The following is an 18,782-nucleotide window of genomic DNA, read 5'->3' as shown; positions in this document are numbered from 1 at the left end:
TTGACATTCCCATGATAACAAGTGATTGCAGGCAATCAGGGGTTCATATCCAAATGGACAATGGAAAAAGTATAAGAGGGAGCAGCACTATTTCCTTGACAATTTTTCAAGAAATGCAACAAGATTATCAAACTATTCATATATTCAAAAATCATTAGCTAATGAATAAAAGAATTGCCCTCAATGACATCAGAGTGAATTAATTGGCTACTTAATATGTCATTATTATCTTCAGATTGAATATTAAATGTAATAACACTGGTATAATAGAAGAGAGAGGCAACTTATTTAATACCTTATCTGGAAGTTTTAGATGAATTGCAGTGAACAATTCTATCCCTATTTCTTGCCTCCCACAATTATTTTCACCTCAATCAGCAAGACAATTCAGACCACAGATCAACATAAATTTTATCTATGTAAAACACTAAAGCTTGCTTGTTGTCAGCACTGCAAAGTCAACCACTCTTCTCCCTTAAATTGTCTGTTGCATATCTGCTTTAAATTTAGTAAACATTGAAAATATATACCAATTTCATAAATTGCGTAATAAGTAAAACAAAAACCCTAACAAGCTAAAGTAATTCCATGAAATATTTAATTGGGGAAATGTAATAATAAATGGAACTATCGGTTTTATCTTACATTTTGCTTTATCAAAAGTTACCATTTTACATAATAATGTTTGCTTCCTTAGGTTTATATATAAGCAAAAAAAAAAAGCACAAACATAGAGATGTATTTGCTAGTTATCCAAAGAAAAATTACACCTTGGCTACTAGCGCTCACATATTTTTGAGTTAAATTGTTTTTAATTTTCTGAAGAAGTTATTTATGCAACCAATAAGATGATACAGTTTACACATCCCCATTGTGCATGTATCATTTACACAAATCCTGATACATTTTTAAGGATTAGTATTTTTTTTTGGTAATAGTTAAAGTCCTTGGGACAGCGCAGAGATGGGCAATCAAAGAGCACAACATTTGGTCATGCTATTAGAACACCTTAATCTACCCCATCTCTTCTCATATCTTGACAAAGACAGCTGCATGAATCCAAGAGAAAAAACTACAACTACTCTAAGGAACTCCTGACAGAGTTTTTCTTAGAACCTTTCCAAACACAGCAATTGACTTGATCATCCTGTGTCATACCATATTTTTCAGAGTATAAAACGCACCTTTTCCCCTCAAAAAAGAGGCTGAAAATCTGGGTGCGTCTTATACACTGAATACAGCATTTCTGGCCTCCTGAAACCCCACCCCCTTTGCAAAAATGGCTGTGCATAACCTTTAGGAGACTTCCAGAGTGCTCCTGAGCGAAAACGGGCCAGTTTCTGTTTGTTCTTGCCCCTCCCCAGCCCCCAGGAGCACTCTATAAGCCTCCTAAAGGCTATTTGTGCCATTTTTTTTTTTTTTTACAAAAAACAGGCCTGTTTTTGCAAAAAAACAGGCCCTTTTTTGCTCGTTTTTGGGGGCTCCCAGCATTTAGGAGCACTCTATAAGCCTCCTAAAAGCTATGCATGCCCTTTTTTTTGACAAAAAATGGGCCCATTTTCATGAAAAACGGGCCATTTTGGGGAGGTCTGGAGAGTGCAAAACCTTTTTTTAAATTTGCCTCTTCAAAATCTTTGTGCGTCTTATACTCCGAAAAAATACAATATATGAATAGAAATAGTTTGAATAATTGCAACACTGAAAAATAATTTGTATTATTTCTTTCTTGCTGATATTTTATTCTGATGATTGAATATATGTAACAAACTTGATCTTGCAAAGCATTCAATCATTTTTTTCTAGCTAGAACATCTATTTCACCAAAAACATTGCCTACAAATTTTGAAATTGTTATATGTCCACTCAAGAAGAAAAAGTATCAAAACATTTGTTTGTAAGATACTTTTCTGGGGTTAAACACAAAAATGTAAAACTATAAGATATAATTTTTCTAATGTATTAACGTATCCTCTTTGGCAACCCATATTAATTATTCAGGATTTACATCTCCCATTCTACTTTCAACAGAAAAATAATGTTCCTTATTTTTATTTGTAACTAGAAAGCATGTTTTTAAATTGAGGTGAGTAAGTAAAAATTAATTTCTCCAAATTCCAAAGGTAGCCGTTAGCTAAATCTGGTACTATCTTCCTTAGTAATTAATCTAATTATTATTCCAGTTTTACATTGGTACAAAATCAGATTTTTGTATTAATATTTACTGTACATAGAATAATCCATGCTAATAAAGTAACACTTATCTTGATTTAAAAATTGTTTGGATACATATACTCCTAAGTATTTAAAGCTTTATCTGAAATATTTCCTAACATTTTTGGTATCATATGAATGCAGGTTAACTAAGATTTTTTAAATTAACCATTAAGCCTGACAGACTCATAAAACTTCATATTTTTTCTTGTGCTATGTTAGGGGGATTAAGAAATATGCCATGTTCAAATACATTTAATAAACAACTTTCCTGAATGCATAGCTTCTTTATTCCTTTATTTGTGATATAAATAAATAAGCTAACTTTGGGCGACTTACAATCACAACTAATTGTTTACTAGTAGGTGGCTGCTAATGTTTCTGCAATTAAACTGAATACTGTGTTTCCCCGAAAATAAGGCAAGGTCCTATTTTCTTTTGCCCCCCAAAGTAAGTGCTTGGCCTTATTTTTGGGGCAGTGTTATTATTTTTGAGGTGCAAGTGGTGGTGAGCGTAGTCACTTCATGGCTGCTGCTGTGTTGCAATATTTTCAGGGATGGCTTATTTTCAGGGGAGGGCTTATTTTAGCACAACAGCTCAAAAGCCCAATTGGGCTTATTATCTGGGGAGGGCTTATTTTGGGGGAAACAGGGTGCAATGGATAATGGATACCCTGTTCAATACCTTTAAAAATATAATTTTGCTAAATCTAAATTACAGTGCCTTCTTAAATTAAGCCAATGTATTTTTTTAAAAACCTGGGTCCAAACTTGAACTAGATATAAACAAAGAACATGAAAAAGTTCAATTTACTATACTTGCTAATTTGCTAGAATTACAATCCAATAAATGGATTAACTATCTTTTCAGGAACATTTAAAAAAAAATCATTGAATTCAACTGCTTTCTTAAACATACAATTCCAAAAATAATGCATGCTATGACAGTTAAACGTAATTAAGTGTTTACTATGGATATAACCAGATACATACCAGCATCACTATCTAATTTTTAAGAATTCAGGTATTCATAGTTTCTCTACTTTCCAACAACACAATCACTGTCACTCTTATATTGTATGTTTGAAACTGAAAACTACAACTGCCCTAAAGGATGCATTTTCATACTATGAACAGTAAATGATATTAATTTTAAAACAACCTTTTCATGTAGCAAAGAATAATATTAAATATTCTCAACCTACGTACAATCAGAACGTGAACTATGGTAAATAGTTGTATTTCAGGCAAAGTGTACTAATTTTTTAGGAATCTTCAGAATTTCTGGAAACTCTGTTCAAAAATCAGTATTCTTCAACTTCCTACTGAGGAGTTCCATCTCAGAGGTGACATAGATGCGACAATCTCCATATGTTTCAACAGTTAAACTACATCATCAGGTCAATCCATATAGTTAAACAATCTGCACTTCATTCATAGCAATGAAGCAGACAGGAACACAGACTAAATGCTTTTCATTGTAATATTCTTAGGAAGTGAATGTTTAAAATACATAGATATTCAGTAATAAAAGCTTTGTTACTCTTCCAACTAAAATACTGGAGCAAATAATTGAAATCTGACATTATTACAAAATTGTATCTAATTATTGTAATAAGTATAATACAAAACAAGTCCAAAATACTTTTTCCAAAAAAAATCGCAAACTTAAAATAAAAAATCAGTAGGCTAAAACATGGTTGAACTTGTAGAGAACTTGGCACAAAATAGAGGAAAATCAGCAGCAAAAACACCTGTTAAAAGCAAGCCTACACTGTATAGTTGATAAATATCAGCAACTGGTTTAAGCTGCAATCCATGCAGTTATTTGAAACAAAGTCTCATTTAGTGAAGTAAAACTTACATGGACAAGACTTTATAACCCTACAATTTTTTGGAATTTGTAGAAATATTCTTCCAAGGAGCCATTGTTAAGTCAGACCTGTATAAATGGCTCTAATAAAAGTCAACAGTTTTTAGTTTTCTGCATAAACATTAAAACATGCCAGATCCCACCCAGTCTTTCTAAAATAGGAACATCACAACTGCATAAACAAAAAGAAATGATGACAGGTAGAATTAAAAACAATACAGTGACATCACTTTCCAGAACACTAAAACTGAGAAATATCTCCCACTGAAATCAGCTGCGCTCCCTTCCAAATTCAGTAAGCTAAAGTACAAGCTTTTTAGTGATCTTATCTCCTTTGTAACAAATTTACACAAAGTGTTGTACATTAAATATATGAAAATAATTTTTAAAAAGCTATCTTCTTCATAGCTCATTCTCAGGTCCCCAATCATGCTGCCAACCTAACCAATACGAACAATGGACCTGACCATTCAGCTAACGGAGCTCTCATATTTTTAAAACAATTACAGATAGTGTCTTCAACTTATGACTACAATTAAGCTCAAAATGTATGTTAAGTGAAAAATTTGTTAAGCAAACTTGTCCCATTTTATGACGTTTCTTGCCACATTTGTTAAGTGAATCACTGCAGTTGTTAAATTAGTAATGTGGTTGTTAAATGAATCTGGGCTCTCCACTAACTCTGCTCGTCAGAAGGAGGCAAAAGGACTCCTGAACACTGCAACCTCATAAATGAGTCAGTTATTGAGCATCCAAATGTAAATAACGTGACCCCTGAGATGCTGCAATGGTCACAAGTGTGAAAAGGGGTCGTAAGTCACTATTTTCAGTGGCACTGCAACTTCTAACGGTCACTACATGAACTGCTGTAAGTCGAGGACTACCTGTATAGGAAACATAGCAAAGAACAGCTGTAACCAAAAAGGCTACCAGATCTGAATTATTCTGGCCCAAACTTTTATTCTGCCTTCCACTGCACCCAGGGGATACAAAATCAGAACCAATCTCATCCAAAACATCTGACAATGCCTTTCCCAAACAGGCACCATGAGATTTAGGACTTTGTAAATAAGCAGCAAAGCTGAAGCACCTGTTCAAATAATTCAGCCCTTAAGGACAAGAGGGTCACTACAAAACTAAAAAGAGCCATCTTCACATAGGCCATTCTCTCCAGCCCAGTTCATGGCCTTTGTACTCTGCTTACCCAGATGTCCTGATAATCTGCAACTTTCAAACGTATCTGTGCAATAATCATACAAAACTCATTTCCACTCATAGTAAAGCGGAGGGCGATAATAAGAGACAATTTATAGGAATGATAAGATGCTACGGAGTAAGGACAGAGATCAGCCAAATGGGACTCCAGAGGTTGGAATGAAACGCTCATCCTGCTGCTTTGAAAGCTGCTTGGGAGTTAGCGCCCAACATCTGGACAAATATCCCTCCATTGGAAAGGGGATATAAGGCACACGTTTTCTACCATCTTCGTCCATCAATGTATCTCTTACACACTAACGTCACGCAGAATTAATCCCGGATGTTTTATTCTTCCCTCCCCTCAGCCACAGGGTGCATGTGAGTGCGTTGACCTTCCTGAGACGCGGAGTGCCGGAGCGAAGCGCCTTCCCGCCGCCGCGCTCTCCTCCTCCCGAGCGCCGCGACTCACCTGCTCTCTCCGCACACGGCCTGCTCCTCCCCGCCGCCGCTCCCGCCGTCGCTTCCGCCGCCGCCGCCGCCCTGGGCGGAGAGGGGGGGAGAGTGCGAGGGGGGAGTCCGTCCTCCCGGGCCTAAAAGTCGAGCCACACGGGGAGGAAAAAGAGGAGCGCGGCTCGCTCCGAGAGCGGAGACCACCCGACGGCGGTCGCCCGCTGCTCCTGTTCGCCGCGGAGGCCAACAGGAGGGGCGGGGGGAAAGGGGGGGGAGGAAAGAGCCGACCCAATTCGCCGTGATTGCGTCTGCGCGACCAACCCGATCTTTTTTTTTGTACCACTTCCGGCGCAAGGCGAAGCGCCGGAAGCCGTTGCGCAGGCTTCGGACGTAGACTGTCAATCAATAAAGGAGACTATTTGTAGCTCGGCGTTGAAATAAGGGGTCCCTGAACTGGCTTGTTTTATTGCAGACGTTACGTTACCCAAACTAGGCAATATCCTAGTTTGACGCTGCCTAGTTTGGGATAATGAAACGTCTGCAAGAAAACAAGCCAGCTCAGAGAGCACCAAGGACCCCCCTCAGTAAAACGTCAGTGCCAAACGTAAAGGCGTTTGAAAGTACGTCATGGCGGGTATTTCTGGCCTAGCAGTTGACCGAATTTCATTTCCTCCGGGTTGTTTTTTTTTTTTTTTTTTTTTACTTTAGTACCTAAAAATCGCCCGGAGGATTTACGCCATAAATGTAATCCCAGACCTGACCGCCTTCGCGGCCATTGAAAGTCGTAGTCACCTGAATCTTTTGTCTACCTTGTGGAATATAAAAAGCCGTCATGCTTCTGCGTGCATTAACCGCAGCAAGAGAAAAGGAGCGCTCCCTCCGAGCGGCTGAATTGACCCACAAATGATAACCGCCTAGTATTTTTCCTTTCTTCTCCCTTCGGATATGGAAGCAAAGAGCTGTCTTCACGACTCTTCTCTACGGGCGCCAAAAAAAAAAAAGTGGGGGTGACGCTCTAGAAACTCCAGAGTGAAAAATGACAGCTCGGTTTCGGAAGGGACCGCGCGCTTGCGAGTTATACACACGGAGCGCGCGGGCGCGCGCGCCCTCCCACTCCGCCACCACCACCCCTTGCAGTTCGCGCGACTTTTCACAACGGGGCAAACGCTTCTTTTTCCCGCCAAAAGCGCTGGGCCCCTGGTAGGAGGGAGGAGGCGGGGCAGCTGCCGAACACGCGAAGACTACGTTGCCCAGGCTGCACTGGGCTCGCGTTCACGTGACCCTCCCGGCTGCTTGGCGGATCCTTCCTTCCCACCAGATGGGAAAATGGCAGGACTGAGCCCCGGGGATCGCTGGGCCGAAGGTAAGGCTCCGCGCCGATGACGCGGGCCAAGAGCCGGGGGAAACGGCCCGATTTGGGGGCTTAAATTTTATTAAGGGAAGGGAGATCGGTGCTCCAAGAGCTCAGGTTGCCCAGAGAGGAGAGCCTTGTGGAGACATGACAGATAGATCAAATCCCATATTGTGGCTTCAGCTTTTTACTCAGAGGGAGAAAGGAGAAATGCAAGTGGGAAGAAAGGAAAGGGAGAGCGCTTTAGCAAGGCGATGCTTCTAAATGACAGATAAAGGGTATAAAAAATATCGAACTTGCGAAATTTGTGAGTTTGCATAGAAAGGTGTAAATGTCTTCCTCTTGTCTTGGTGGTCTTTTCAATTTTTCTTAGTTTAGGGGTGTGCATGTTTGTTTACCAACGAAGGGCAAAATCATATGGATTGCGGCAGCTTGTGCTGCTGTTTAAAAATCAATCGCCTTGGAAAAGCATTTTTTTTTCTTGCAACACATGAACATACTTGCGCTTGGATATGGCTCAGGGGACGGAGGATTGGAGACCAGGAGGATAATGCAGTTGGGTAAAAACAAGAAGTGTTGCTTGGATGAGATTTGAGAATGAAAGCTAGCTTTAGTTCTGAGATTGTAGAATGCAAAAAGAATGATGGAAGGAAGGACAAGGAAAAAAAAAGTTTTGAACTGGGGGGGGGAGATTTTCACCTATCGTGAGTTTGGGCGAGGGCATATACCCAAGGTATTACAATTTATGCAACTATGTAGAATTTTAAGGAAAAACCTTTATATAATTTTAAACAGTACATTGGATGTACATGCAGGGCAACTAGAAATACAGCATAAAAATAGGGTTGCATGAGTTTTTAAAATCCACATTACTAATGAAAATCTTCGGTGGGCCAGCATTGCTGTTGGACCACATGTTAGAAATGAATTGAAATGTACTATAATAAGTTGTCCTTCTGAACCGTAGGAAGAACTTAGGTTTCCAACAGAATTCACACACCGAGTTATATGTGTGAACTGCTTCCAAAGATCCAAACCTTACGTGACGTTTTTTAAAGAACTGCTGAATTACCATCCTTGCTTGTTATCATTTCAAAATATATCTTTTTAATATTCTTCATAATTTGCTTTCCTGAAAAAAAATCATTGCAAAGTTTTAGAATTTAAACAAAGATGTGGAGAGATGGGTATATCATGATTTTAAGGGACTTTCAGTTTTGTTATGCGTGTTTGTATGTATTTTATAGATTAATGGCTCTCAATAAAATAGAATATGAATATATACATACATACATACATACATACATACATACATACATACATACAATATGTGCATGGGTATTTTGAATATGTCATTTGTGATCCACTTTGGTAAATATACATACATAGGAAGGCTGTCATTGTTTCAGCATTAATTGATGAGCTCAGAAGAAATCCATGTCCATTGGAGGAAGTAAGAAACAATTTTGATTGCTGTGGCTGTAGTGACTGTATGAGAATGAAAAAGGAGCGTATGTGTGACAGTGGAAGAAGCCAGTCAACATCTGGAGAAGGCAGCATGACCTACACCAAGGAACAGTTACTTGGAGTTCAAAGGTAAATAGGAACTTGCCTAATTAGAATATATTCATACTTGTTAGACTTGCAACCTGTTTAATGAATAAATTTATAAAACTAATCTCTATATTCCCCAATCTGGTGCCCACAGATAGGTTGAGCTGTGTATCCTATTATCTAGGAATTGTTAAATTAAATAAATCTAGGAATTATGAAAATTGTAGAACAAGACATTTGGAGAGCTCCTGATTTGGGAAGTTCTGTTAATGCTGGGCATGTTATCTTGTATACACAGAATTTCAATTAAATAATTCATTACTGACTTCAGATAATGGCTTACCAAAGAAATGAAATCCCTTTTCATTTTGAACGGAGCCATCCATATATATATACAGCAGCTATGCCAGTTTTAATTAACATGGGGATACCATAAAATACTAAGAAGATCCCACCTATTTACTGTCAGAAGAATAGTAGTAGTAGAGTTCTGAATGTGAGATTCCAATTGGCTCAATGACTACAGAAATATATCTTGCTTAATTATACCAAAAGTTGCTACATGATCCAGGAAGCATAGGACAAGCGTTCTCGCTCAAACATGTGTAGGATCAGAGGCTTTTGTCAGAATTATGAAAGCAGTGTTATGGCCCAAGCTCTGCTCCTTACATGTGTGACAACACATGTACAAAAGCAATGGAACTGGCATCACAATAGTGCAACACATGTTTCATTATGTAAATTTAACTTGGATTGCCCAAGAGCAGCTGAATCCCTTTCTATCAGTGAAGCAAATTAGAAAAGCATGTTACTGGATTGGAAGGTATTCTTCTGTATTAATAAGAATATGTAAGATGTGTTTGGGGAAAAGTTACAAAATTAAATAATTGTGCTTATTTTATAGAATAAAGGAGAGTAAGAATTACTATGAAATTCTAGGCGTAGGAAGAAATGCGAAAGATGAAGAACTAAAGAAAGCTTACCGAAAACTTGCCCTTAAATTTCATCCTGATAAGAATTGTGCTCCAGGAGCAACAGATGCATTCAAAGGTAGGTGAAACAGCTTGAAAGGGACCACAGCAAACTTTGAAGATCTTCCAATGCTGTGTTGGCTAACAGGAAGATATTTTTTAGAACATGTTCCTACATACAATTGTAGTATTGCATAATTCTAAGTGAAACACTAAGAAAGATTCTAACGTTGCCACCTCTTAGGAAATAGTTGCTACTTGCATATTTCTCACATACAATTCTTTGTAAGCATTTGACGCCAGTGATTGATGTAACTTGTCAGGTTAATCTGAATCTGAATCTAGATCATAAGATGATTTGAAATTCCATATTTGTGTTGCCATTGGACACTAAAGGTGGCTGTACAATGGCAGGCGATACATAATTAAGAGAACAGTAAAGCAAGCACTATATTGGGATCTCATTCCAACTCGAATGTGTATTACGTACAATAATAGTTACTACCAGGAAGGATGTGAAATGAATACAAAATAATATCAGAACGCCAGGCTTATAGAGGAGTTCATGTCATGCTAAGGTACAATCTTCATGAAAACTAGAGAGAGTCTCAAATTACATTTCTGCCCGGGACTCAGATTTCTTTTATCTAATCATTGACTTGGTTATCTTTCTCCTGTTCTTCCAGATTATTCCTTCTACCATGACCGTTTCCCAATATTCAAATAATAGAATACAAACATTAGACTTTTCTGTTGGATGTGGGACAAAAAGATGTTTTGTAGGAGTTTTGTAATATGGTTATGTATTTCACCCGGGTTTCTTTTTTGATTGGTTTTCTTTACGTTTCTCTTCCACTCTACAGCAATAGGCACAGCTTTTGCAGTTTTGAGCAACCCTGAAAAGAGATTACAGTATGATCAGTTTGGAGAAAAGGAAGATACTTTTTATACCAATGTGCCCAACCACTATAACTATTACAGAGAATTTGAAGCAGATATAACGCCAGAAGAAATATTTAATATGTTTTTTGGAGGGAATTTCCCAACAGGTACATTTTTTTTTAAAGCTGTGCTTTAAAGTGCAATGAAAGGTGCTGTTCAGTCATCTGTACAAGACTCTGTCCCCTGCTTCATGGGGCCTTTAATTGATGATGAAGCTCCAGATACGGTTTTGATGACTATTTGAAGTTTCCAAAGAACTTCAGAAACCGATTAGATCTATCTATCCTTCCTATCTATCTATCTATCTATCTTTCTTTCTTTCTTTCTATCTATCTATCTTTCTATCTTTCTATCTCGCTATGTATTTGTATGTGTTCTGGAATGCCTCAAGCAATTTCAACCAAACTTGGTACACAGATGACTTACTCTCTGGGAACAAATACTGTGGGGGTAAGACATCCCAACACCACTCGGGGTGTATGTTCTGTTACGATACAGCCTATTGTGCATTCAAATGGCTTCTACCGTACTGCCATAAAATGGCTCAGCGCAGTGGAGTTGCAATGGTAACAGCTTCGCCGTGCTCCACAAGGGGGCTCCCTCTGGCAAGGGGAAAAAATCCAACATTAGAAATTATGTTTGGTCAGGACATTTTCCCCCTATAAATAAATACCTGGACAACCCCTGGTTATCAGCTAGTTTTCTTTAAAAGTGCTGCATATATGACTACTCAACAAGATATGATGCTATTTGAACTAGACCATGCCATTACACAGTTCTGTAGGGTAGGAAACTTAAAATAGCTTTTCTCAATTCTTTAGGCTTATCCTACTCTGAATACCGCAGTACATTTATTGGGTTTACACTTTGTTGAGTTAAAAATTTCATTTTTCCTAACTAATAGTAAAGAATTGTGGAATGTAATCGATACATTTTCAGGCACATATTCATTTATTTATTTTCTTTCAATTTTTATGGCTGCCCATTTCAGTCAATGATTCTGAACAGCTTAAATATGTTTGAGAAGGCTGCTTTGCTTTATAGGAATGTTATTAAACTGATTTGTACTGCAGTTCTGAGAAATCTAATTTATGATAAAATCGCTACCTAGGTGAGTTATAAGACAATATGAAGGTTACCAATTTAGTTTTACTGCTTTACTTCTTCTATTTTGGCAGTATGTAGATGTTAACACATCAGTTGTGATAATCTTAACTCTTTGTAATATTGCCAGAAACTGGGTGGGGGAATCATGCAATTCTGCAATAGCACTTTATTCCATTTTTTGCCTTATTAAGGCAAGGACTACGGATGAATGTTTGATCCCAAGTTCCACATGTAGAATTCTGCTCATTAGATGTCCCCACTACTAAAACATGAAGCCCTTGAAAATCCATTCAGGGCAATGAAAACAGCATAGGAAGTATTTTCTGGACTGATAGAGCCATTGCATATTTTTTAAGGCATGTTTGAAATTAGCTTTTAAAAATAAAATGAAATCTTAGTTTCTTATGACACAAGCAATACAGGATAAAAATTGCACCTTTGTTCTATTGCTATTTCAACAGGAAATATACATATGTTTTCCAATTCTTCAATGGACCCCCCATGTTATCCACAGCGCAACAGACATGAGAGGACATGGGCCCAGGATGAACAGGAGGAAGAAATCAGACCACAGGTACATAGGGAAGGGAAGATATTATAATCATAGATAAACAGTGCTGATTTATTGCCTATCCCTAGAAAAGGAAGCTTGGGTTTGTTTTTGTAATTAGTAAATATTTGAACTATTTTAAAGTGAAGTGATACTTATGAATCTTATAAGGGTCTTAATTGTAACTTGTCTTTTTAAGAAAGATTTTGAAAGCATTTGCAGACTTATTGTTTTATATAAATGTGGCTACAAATTTCACTGAATGGCATGGTGTTTCCTTTGGAGAACCTTTTTTTCAATTGATTCAGAGATATAAAATCAGTAAGTGGATGAAGGAGTTATCAAAGTTATACAGCTAATGCTGAGTATATCACTGATGAGTAATTAACCATAAAAGACAAAGTATGTTGAATTATTTTTACAATATGAGGAGTAATTTAAATCTCTGAGCTGATTAACAAAATCTTCGCTGTTTTGCTATAGATGGGCCATATTTAGTTTCTAACTTCTCCTTTGTTATATTCTGACTAAGTAACAAAGCTGTCCTTTGCATAGCACGTTGACCAACTCTGTCATGCAGTGACAATACACCTTCTGTTGAATTTGAATTTCTTATTTAATTAGTCAGACTAAACTCTAAATGGTTCTGCTACCCAGATCTCCAGTTTTTATTCTTTCTTCTAAAAAAAATAGAAGCTAGAACAGGAACTAATTGTAAGCCTAGCACCAAATCCACTTCAAACCTCTTTTCAAAAATTGCAAAAGGCAGCTTTACTTGGAACAGGTTGATATTTAATATTCTTAAATAACCTATCCTAGCTCCTTGGGAAGGAGTCAACAGGTGGACAAAAATGCCAAATCCTGTCTAAACATCTGGCTGACTGTGCGACCAGTCACAATAAAATTTGTATGCTGCCCAACTCTTAATGCCTCTGTAGATACTATTTCATTTTTTCTATTTATCATTGTCAAAAACCTAAACATCCAGACTGACAGCCCCACCACCACCTCAAGGTGCCATCAAATTGCATCCACAAACAAAACAAGCCTTCTAAAATGGAAAACCACAAGAGATTTTGGCATAAAATTAAATATTATTTTTATGTTACATTTTTTTCCTATGCTTTTGTTCTAAATTAAAACATAGCGCCCTATCTGGGATGATTGTGGTACCATTGTGGTTTCCATTTTCGCCATATATTTCTTACATGCTTTACTAACCATAGTTTTCATTTCCAGAATTCCTACTCAGCATTTATCCAGTTACTGCCAGTCTTTATTATAATAGCTGTTTCAATAGTAACTCAGCTGATGGCTACTAATCCACCCTACAGCCTCTTCTTTAAATCGTAAGTCTAGATCTGTTTCTTTGTGCTCTTGGAAGAATAGAGGCTACTTCTTGACACTAACTTTCCAACAGCAGGTTTAATCTTGCTGCTCAAAGCGGCCCCTAGTTCATTATATATAAATAGCAGTTAATTTGAAAAGCTTTTTATCTTGGAAAAGGCATACCCATAGCTATACATTCCAACTGAATTTTTTTTTGAAAAGAGAACTTAATTTCCGGGCTGCAAATTATTTGAAGGATGGGACATTAAACCTATAAACTACTTTGACTTATTGCTCTATAGAAAACAATATTGTTTTCATTAAAAACGTGAGCATTTTGGTTTTTTTTTTCTTTTATTATTTGAATACATTATATTAAGATCCACAATGCCTTCACAGAAAACCATTTTCAGATTAAATATTTCGAGGCCAAAGGATGGATAGAAAATGATTAACTTGTTTTCTGTGGTTTTGTACCAGGCAATTTGAAACAAAAACTAATCAAAAAAAGTGCCAGTCTTACTTTGTAAGTAGCCACTTGAAATAGAATTTTTTTTTAAAGAGTATTAAAGATGCTGTACATGGCAATTTAGGATTTTGAGAGTTGTAATCTCGATATATCACAAGAACCTTGGTTTGTGGAAGATTGCTTCATTGCATATGAAATGTGGTTAGCTGCTATAGGCTACATTTAAAGCAAATAAAAAGAGCACTAAACGGGCTGGAATTCAGATATTTACTGTCTGTGATATTAACATCTTTTTAATGACACAGGTCCAGGACACCTGTAGAAATGCTTCCTTCCATATAATCCTGCATTCTTCCTTCCCTATACAGACAGTCCTCAACTTACCACCATAATTCAGCCTGAAATTACAGTTGTAAATCATGCCAATTGTTAAATGGATCACCAGATAACTGTGCCCAATTTTAGGAACTTTTTTACAGTGGTCATTAAGTGAATGCAACAGTCAGTAAGCCAATCCGTTGTCTGTAGTGGACATTTTTTTTGCCAGAAACTTGGAACCAAACACTGGTTTCTGGCCAAACAATGTTGTAAAATTACAATCATGTGACTGGAGCATATGCTGCAAACAGATGTAAATGCGGGTCAGTTGCTGAACGCCCAAAATGCAATTATGTGACTGTGTGTGTATGTGTGAGGTGGCTATCAGTTTTGAATCCAGGTTGTAAGTAGTCTTAGGGAGGTCTTTTGGAACTTTGAATGGTTGCTAAGCAAATGGTCATAAGTCAAGGATTGCCTATATCTTGTTTAGAACAGGGGCAGAATTAATGGAGAAAAGTTTTAGAATCTTCTAAGCAGTTGCCCCAATGTTGCAGAATCTGTTTCTCGGTATTATTATTATTTTTTTAGTAATTTTTACAATGATAGGATTTTAAAGTATTATATGCCCTTCTGAATTAGGTATGAAGCCAGGATAGACAATTTTTAAAGGAAAGTTATTACAAATGAAATAGATAGCAAAGAGATTTATCATGCTAAATTACATCAGTACACTTCCAAAAGCAGTGTTGTATCTTCTCATATTTTGTTTTCATGTTCCAGATTGTGCGCCTATGCCTTTCAGAAATGAGATATGAAGTAAAAAAAAAAACAACCTTAGGATATTTAATAAAAATCTGTAATTCTTGAGGGTAGTATTCCAATGCCTTTATGTGTAAATCATGATATATGGGGAGGATTCTGAACTTTTTAGGATTATAATAATGGATTAGAACAAAGAAATACATTTTATTGTGGTAACAGAGTCAAAGCTTCCCTCTTCACTGAGGTGTTGGAGCTACAGGTCAATCACTCCTGCTTTATCTTCAATTCTCATCATGTAAATATAGTAGAATAGCTTTTGGTCAAAAAGATGTTTTGAGATGGAACTCACAGTTTGTTTTAAGGGTTCCACCACAAAACCGCGGTCGACTAAAGCGCGCTCGACGAAACCGCGTACCTGACGTCATCACAGTGCGATGAAAAAAGCACGCTGTGAGCGGTAAAGCTAAAATTAATGCGTAAACCTAAACCTAACCCCCCCAAACCTAACCCTAAACCTAACCCTTAACCTAACCCTAAACCTAACCCTTAACCTAACCCTAAACCTAACGCTAACCCTTAACCTAAACCTAACCCTAACACTTAACGTAACCCTAACCCTTAACCTAAACCTAAACCTTACCTTTACGTGAATCGGCTTGCTTTAAAAGCGCTTTTTAAAGCACCCTTTTTTCTCCACGGTCATTGTCGCGCTGCTGATGACGTCAGCGACGCGCTTTAATCGGGTGCGCTTTAGTTGACCGCGGTTTTGTTGTGCCACGGTTTTAAGGAGTTGATGATTTTTCTTTCTGGCTACTTGATGCTTGGTATAGAGCTCCTGATCACTTTGCAGGACACAGCTGTTTTAAAATAAACCAGAAATGAGTGTTTTATAGCTGGTACTACTTGGAAGACAGGATGTCGGGTCTGGTCATAATCAGCCACCCTTTGCATAGGGCATGTCAATGATTCCCCTTGCTCGCTTTCAGAGAGTAGAAAATTTTAATTGGGGGAAAAGGGTACTTCTGGTTTGCAAAATGAAGGCATTAATTTATTTCCTTCTTATTTCCTACCACAGGTCTCTAGGGCACACTGTTGTTAGAGAAACACAAAACCTGCAGGTGCCTTATTACGTGGATAAGAACTTTGAAAATAATTACCATGGAGAAGAACTTGAAGACCTTGAAAAACATATTGAAAAAGATTATATTGATTATATCCAAACTAGTTGCAGGAAAGAAAAACAACAAAGTAAGTTTTGTTCTTTTCCCAAGCATCCTGCATTATTTTCAAATTTAGGTTAAAACAGACAAATAATCCACTATAACCAGCTCAGCTGCCAAGAAAACTAAACGATACATAGTAAAAATAAAGATATTTCACTCTGCCATTGCCTACTGACCACATGAAATCTATGTATTTGATGTTAAGGATTTGTCTAAACCTAGTTGTTTATGGTTCTGATACCCTAGCTGTGTCAAAAGATTTCTCTAACCACTTTTTACAGCACTAATGGATGCTGTTCTGCCATTGTATCTAAGAATTATTTTATATATATATATATATATATATATATATATATATATATATATATATATATATATATATTATTATATTATTTATTTATTTATTTATATATATTAGTGTCACAACCCCCGGTAAGCCCCAATTATGGGAGGAAGCTAACTGCTTCCAACATCTGTCAATCGGCTCGTCACAAGAGTCCATCATGACAGAAACCCAATATTTTTACTGTTGCCTTTTTGTTATATTTGTGTTTTTTATTTGTGCTGTGTCTCCCTTTATTTATTTATCAGCACAAATAAAACACACACACACACACACATACACACACACACACACACACACACACACACACATATATATATATATATATATATATATATATATATATATATATATATACATACATACATATATATACATATATATACATATATATACATATATATATGATTTTTACAACCCCCGGTATGCCCAAATATATATATAGCATATATATATAGCAATAGCAATAGCAGTTAGACATATATCGCTTCATAGGGCTTTCAGCCCTCTCTAAGCGGTTTACAGAGTCAGCATATTGCCCCCAACAATCCGAGTCCTCATTTTACCCACCTCGGAAGGATGGAAGGCTGAGTCAACCCTGAGCCGGTGAGATTTGAACCGCCGAACTGCCAAACTAGCAGTCCGCTAATATATATTTCTGATTGTAAATAGCTTTTCATTTTGACCAAGCCAACGTAAGTCAAGCTTTGAAATGACTATAAAAAGTGAAATATTTTTTTCCCTGAAAGCATGACTGAAACATACATTTCATCTTTCAGAATCAGAGTTATCTAATTTGGCCAAGCTGTACCGAGATGAGCGACTGAAACAGAAAGCCGAATCCATAAAACTTGACAACTGTGAAAAGCTCTCCAACCTCATAGGGATTCAAAGGAGCCGCCAATTGGCTGAGGCATGAGAGAACAATACTGTCTGTTCTGTTGGCAGGAATTAGACTGACTTTTATAATGAAGAGGAAAGGCGTAGAGAGAGAAAAGCATCCCATACAAACCACACACGGAATCATTTATGTTCATGGAAACTGTATATGGACTGAGATATAGAGGCAGCAGTTGCTGTAGTGTGTACAGTGCATTTCCTTTCACAGTCCAGTCGTTATTTCAGTGTTAGTGATTCTTCATTTACCTTCATTTTGTTATAGTCTTCATGATGATACTTTGCCACTGTTTAAGTGCCAACTGGGTGCTTTGCAGGATCATAGCCATCATGCTTTCTGAGCCTATGGTTTCTCAAATTTTACCTTGCAAGACATCATAATTAGAAGAGAAAAAGATGGCATTAGTCTTTCATTTATGTATCTATGTATAGATACATGCACAGACAGTGCATACAAATACATGCACAGACTGTATATGCTGTACAGAACACATGCAATTCAGTTTCAAGAGAACTTTACAGCCCAGTGTGTTAAGGATATACATTCTCTTATGTTGCAATACATAAAGCAGTTGGAAAAGCTAAAGTGCTGCCTGAAGATTCGTCATCTAAAAACAATATGAAAAAATGAGAGAAGACAAAGCAGGAACTGGAACATTAACTCCTTATCTGGCCAGTAGATGAGGATGGATTGGTATTCCGGTTGCCAGGTGAGACTTGTACACAAAGAAAGAAAACAGCTTTAGGTCTCTAGAGCATGAAATAAAAACATACTCCGAGAGAAGTCAAACCAGGTGGCTTCACGCATATCAGAATGTGAGCTAGGTTCCAACTTTTGGCCTAGAGGAAAGTTCTAGACAGGCTAATGGAATTTATTTCCACCTAAGTAATACTGTGAGCTAAGTTACATTTCTGTAAGCCTAAGCTTTGTTATCAATACAACTTCAGCAGGTTCCTTCCAGGTGGATTGAGATCTGAACACACCATCTGATTCCTAAACTCTGAATGTACGTGGAGGTGCCATCCAAGGAATATGTTATCATAGTAAGGTCCTGGCATCCTGTGTGCTGAATGTTTTGTTTGGAGGGGGCATGCTAAGATCCAAGATACAGATGTTGGTAACTTCGTTTGCAAAGGTCTTTTCACTTACGACATAAAAAAATGGTTGTAGCTAGAACTACTTTCAGGTGAGGGTTCCAGCTGAAGCCTTATTGTTCTCTCAATGAATATTGCCTG

At 37.3% G+C, this 18,782-nt stretch overlaps 2 protein-coding genes across 6 annotated transcripts in view; one reads left to right on the top strand and one right to left on the bottom strand.

Annotated features, from left to right (window-relative positions):
* Nucleotides 1–6,120, bottom strand: part of ZC3H13 (zinc finger CCCH-type containing 13) — a 42,303-nt gene extending 36,183 nt beyond the window's left edge. For 2 of the 4 annotated variants that reach the window (XM_032213948.1, XM_032213950.1), the window contains exon 1: nt 5,750–6,120. The gene's annotated coding sequence lies outside the window, so the exon portion shown is untranslated. The remainder of the gene's footprint in view (nt 1–5,749) is intronic. The other 2 variants (XM_032213946.1, XM_032213947.1) reach the window with 1 other exon arrangement.
* Nucleotides 6,121–6,541: 421 nt separating this feature from the next.
* On the top strand, nt 6,542–17,974 carry DNAJC18 (DnaJ heat shock protein family (Hsp40) member C18). Of its 2 annotated transcripts, none has more exons than XM_032213952.1 (8): nt 6,542–7,093; nt 8,491–8,677; nt 9,540–9,685; nt 10,470–10,655; nt 12,117–12,229; nt 13,445–13,554; nt 16,159–16,331; nt 17,429–17,974. In XM_032213952.1, exons 1-8 carry the CDS (start codon nt 7,057–7,059, stop codon nt 17,566–17,568), a joined length of 1,092 nt encoding a protein of 363 aa, XP_032069843.1. In that variant the 5' UTR covers nt 6,542–7,056; the 3' UTR covers nt 17,569–17,974. The 2 variants fall into 2 exon arrangements, with proteins under 2 accessions (XP_032069843.1, XP_032069844.1); XM_032213953.1 differs by having other exon boundaries at nt 8,471–8,677.
* Nucleotides 17,975–18,782: the final 808 nt, after the last annotated feature.

Source organism: Thamnophis elegans, chromosome 3 (genome assembly GCF_009769535.1).
Source record: "Thamnophis elegans isolate rThaEle1 chromosome 3, rThaEle1.pri, whole genome shotgun sequence".
Taxonomy (NCBI): Eukaryota; Metazoa; Chordata; class Lepidosauria; order Squamata; family Colubridae; genus Thamnophis; species Thamnophis elegans.
Note: the sequence above shows the minus strand (reverse complement) of the source record. Positions and strands in the feature narration are given on the sequence as shown.

Bases quoted from the DNA above. Each gene is read 5' to 3' on its own strand.
- DNAJC18 (XM_032213952.1), top strand. From the start codon at position 7,057: ATGGCAGGACTGAGCCCCGGGGATCGCTGGGCCGAAG. The intron at 10,656-12,116 runs GTACATTTTTTT...CTATTTCAACAG, and splicing joins TGGAGGGAATTTCCCAACAG to GAAATATACATATGTTTTCC. The intron at 16,332-17,428 runs GTAAGTTTTGTT...TTCATCTTTCAG, and splicing joins CAGGAAAGAAAAACAACAAA to AATCAGAGTTATCTAATTTG.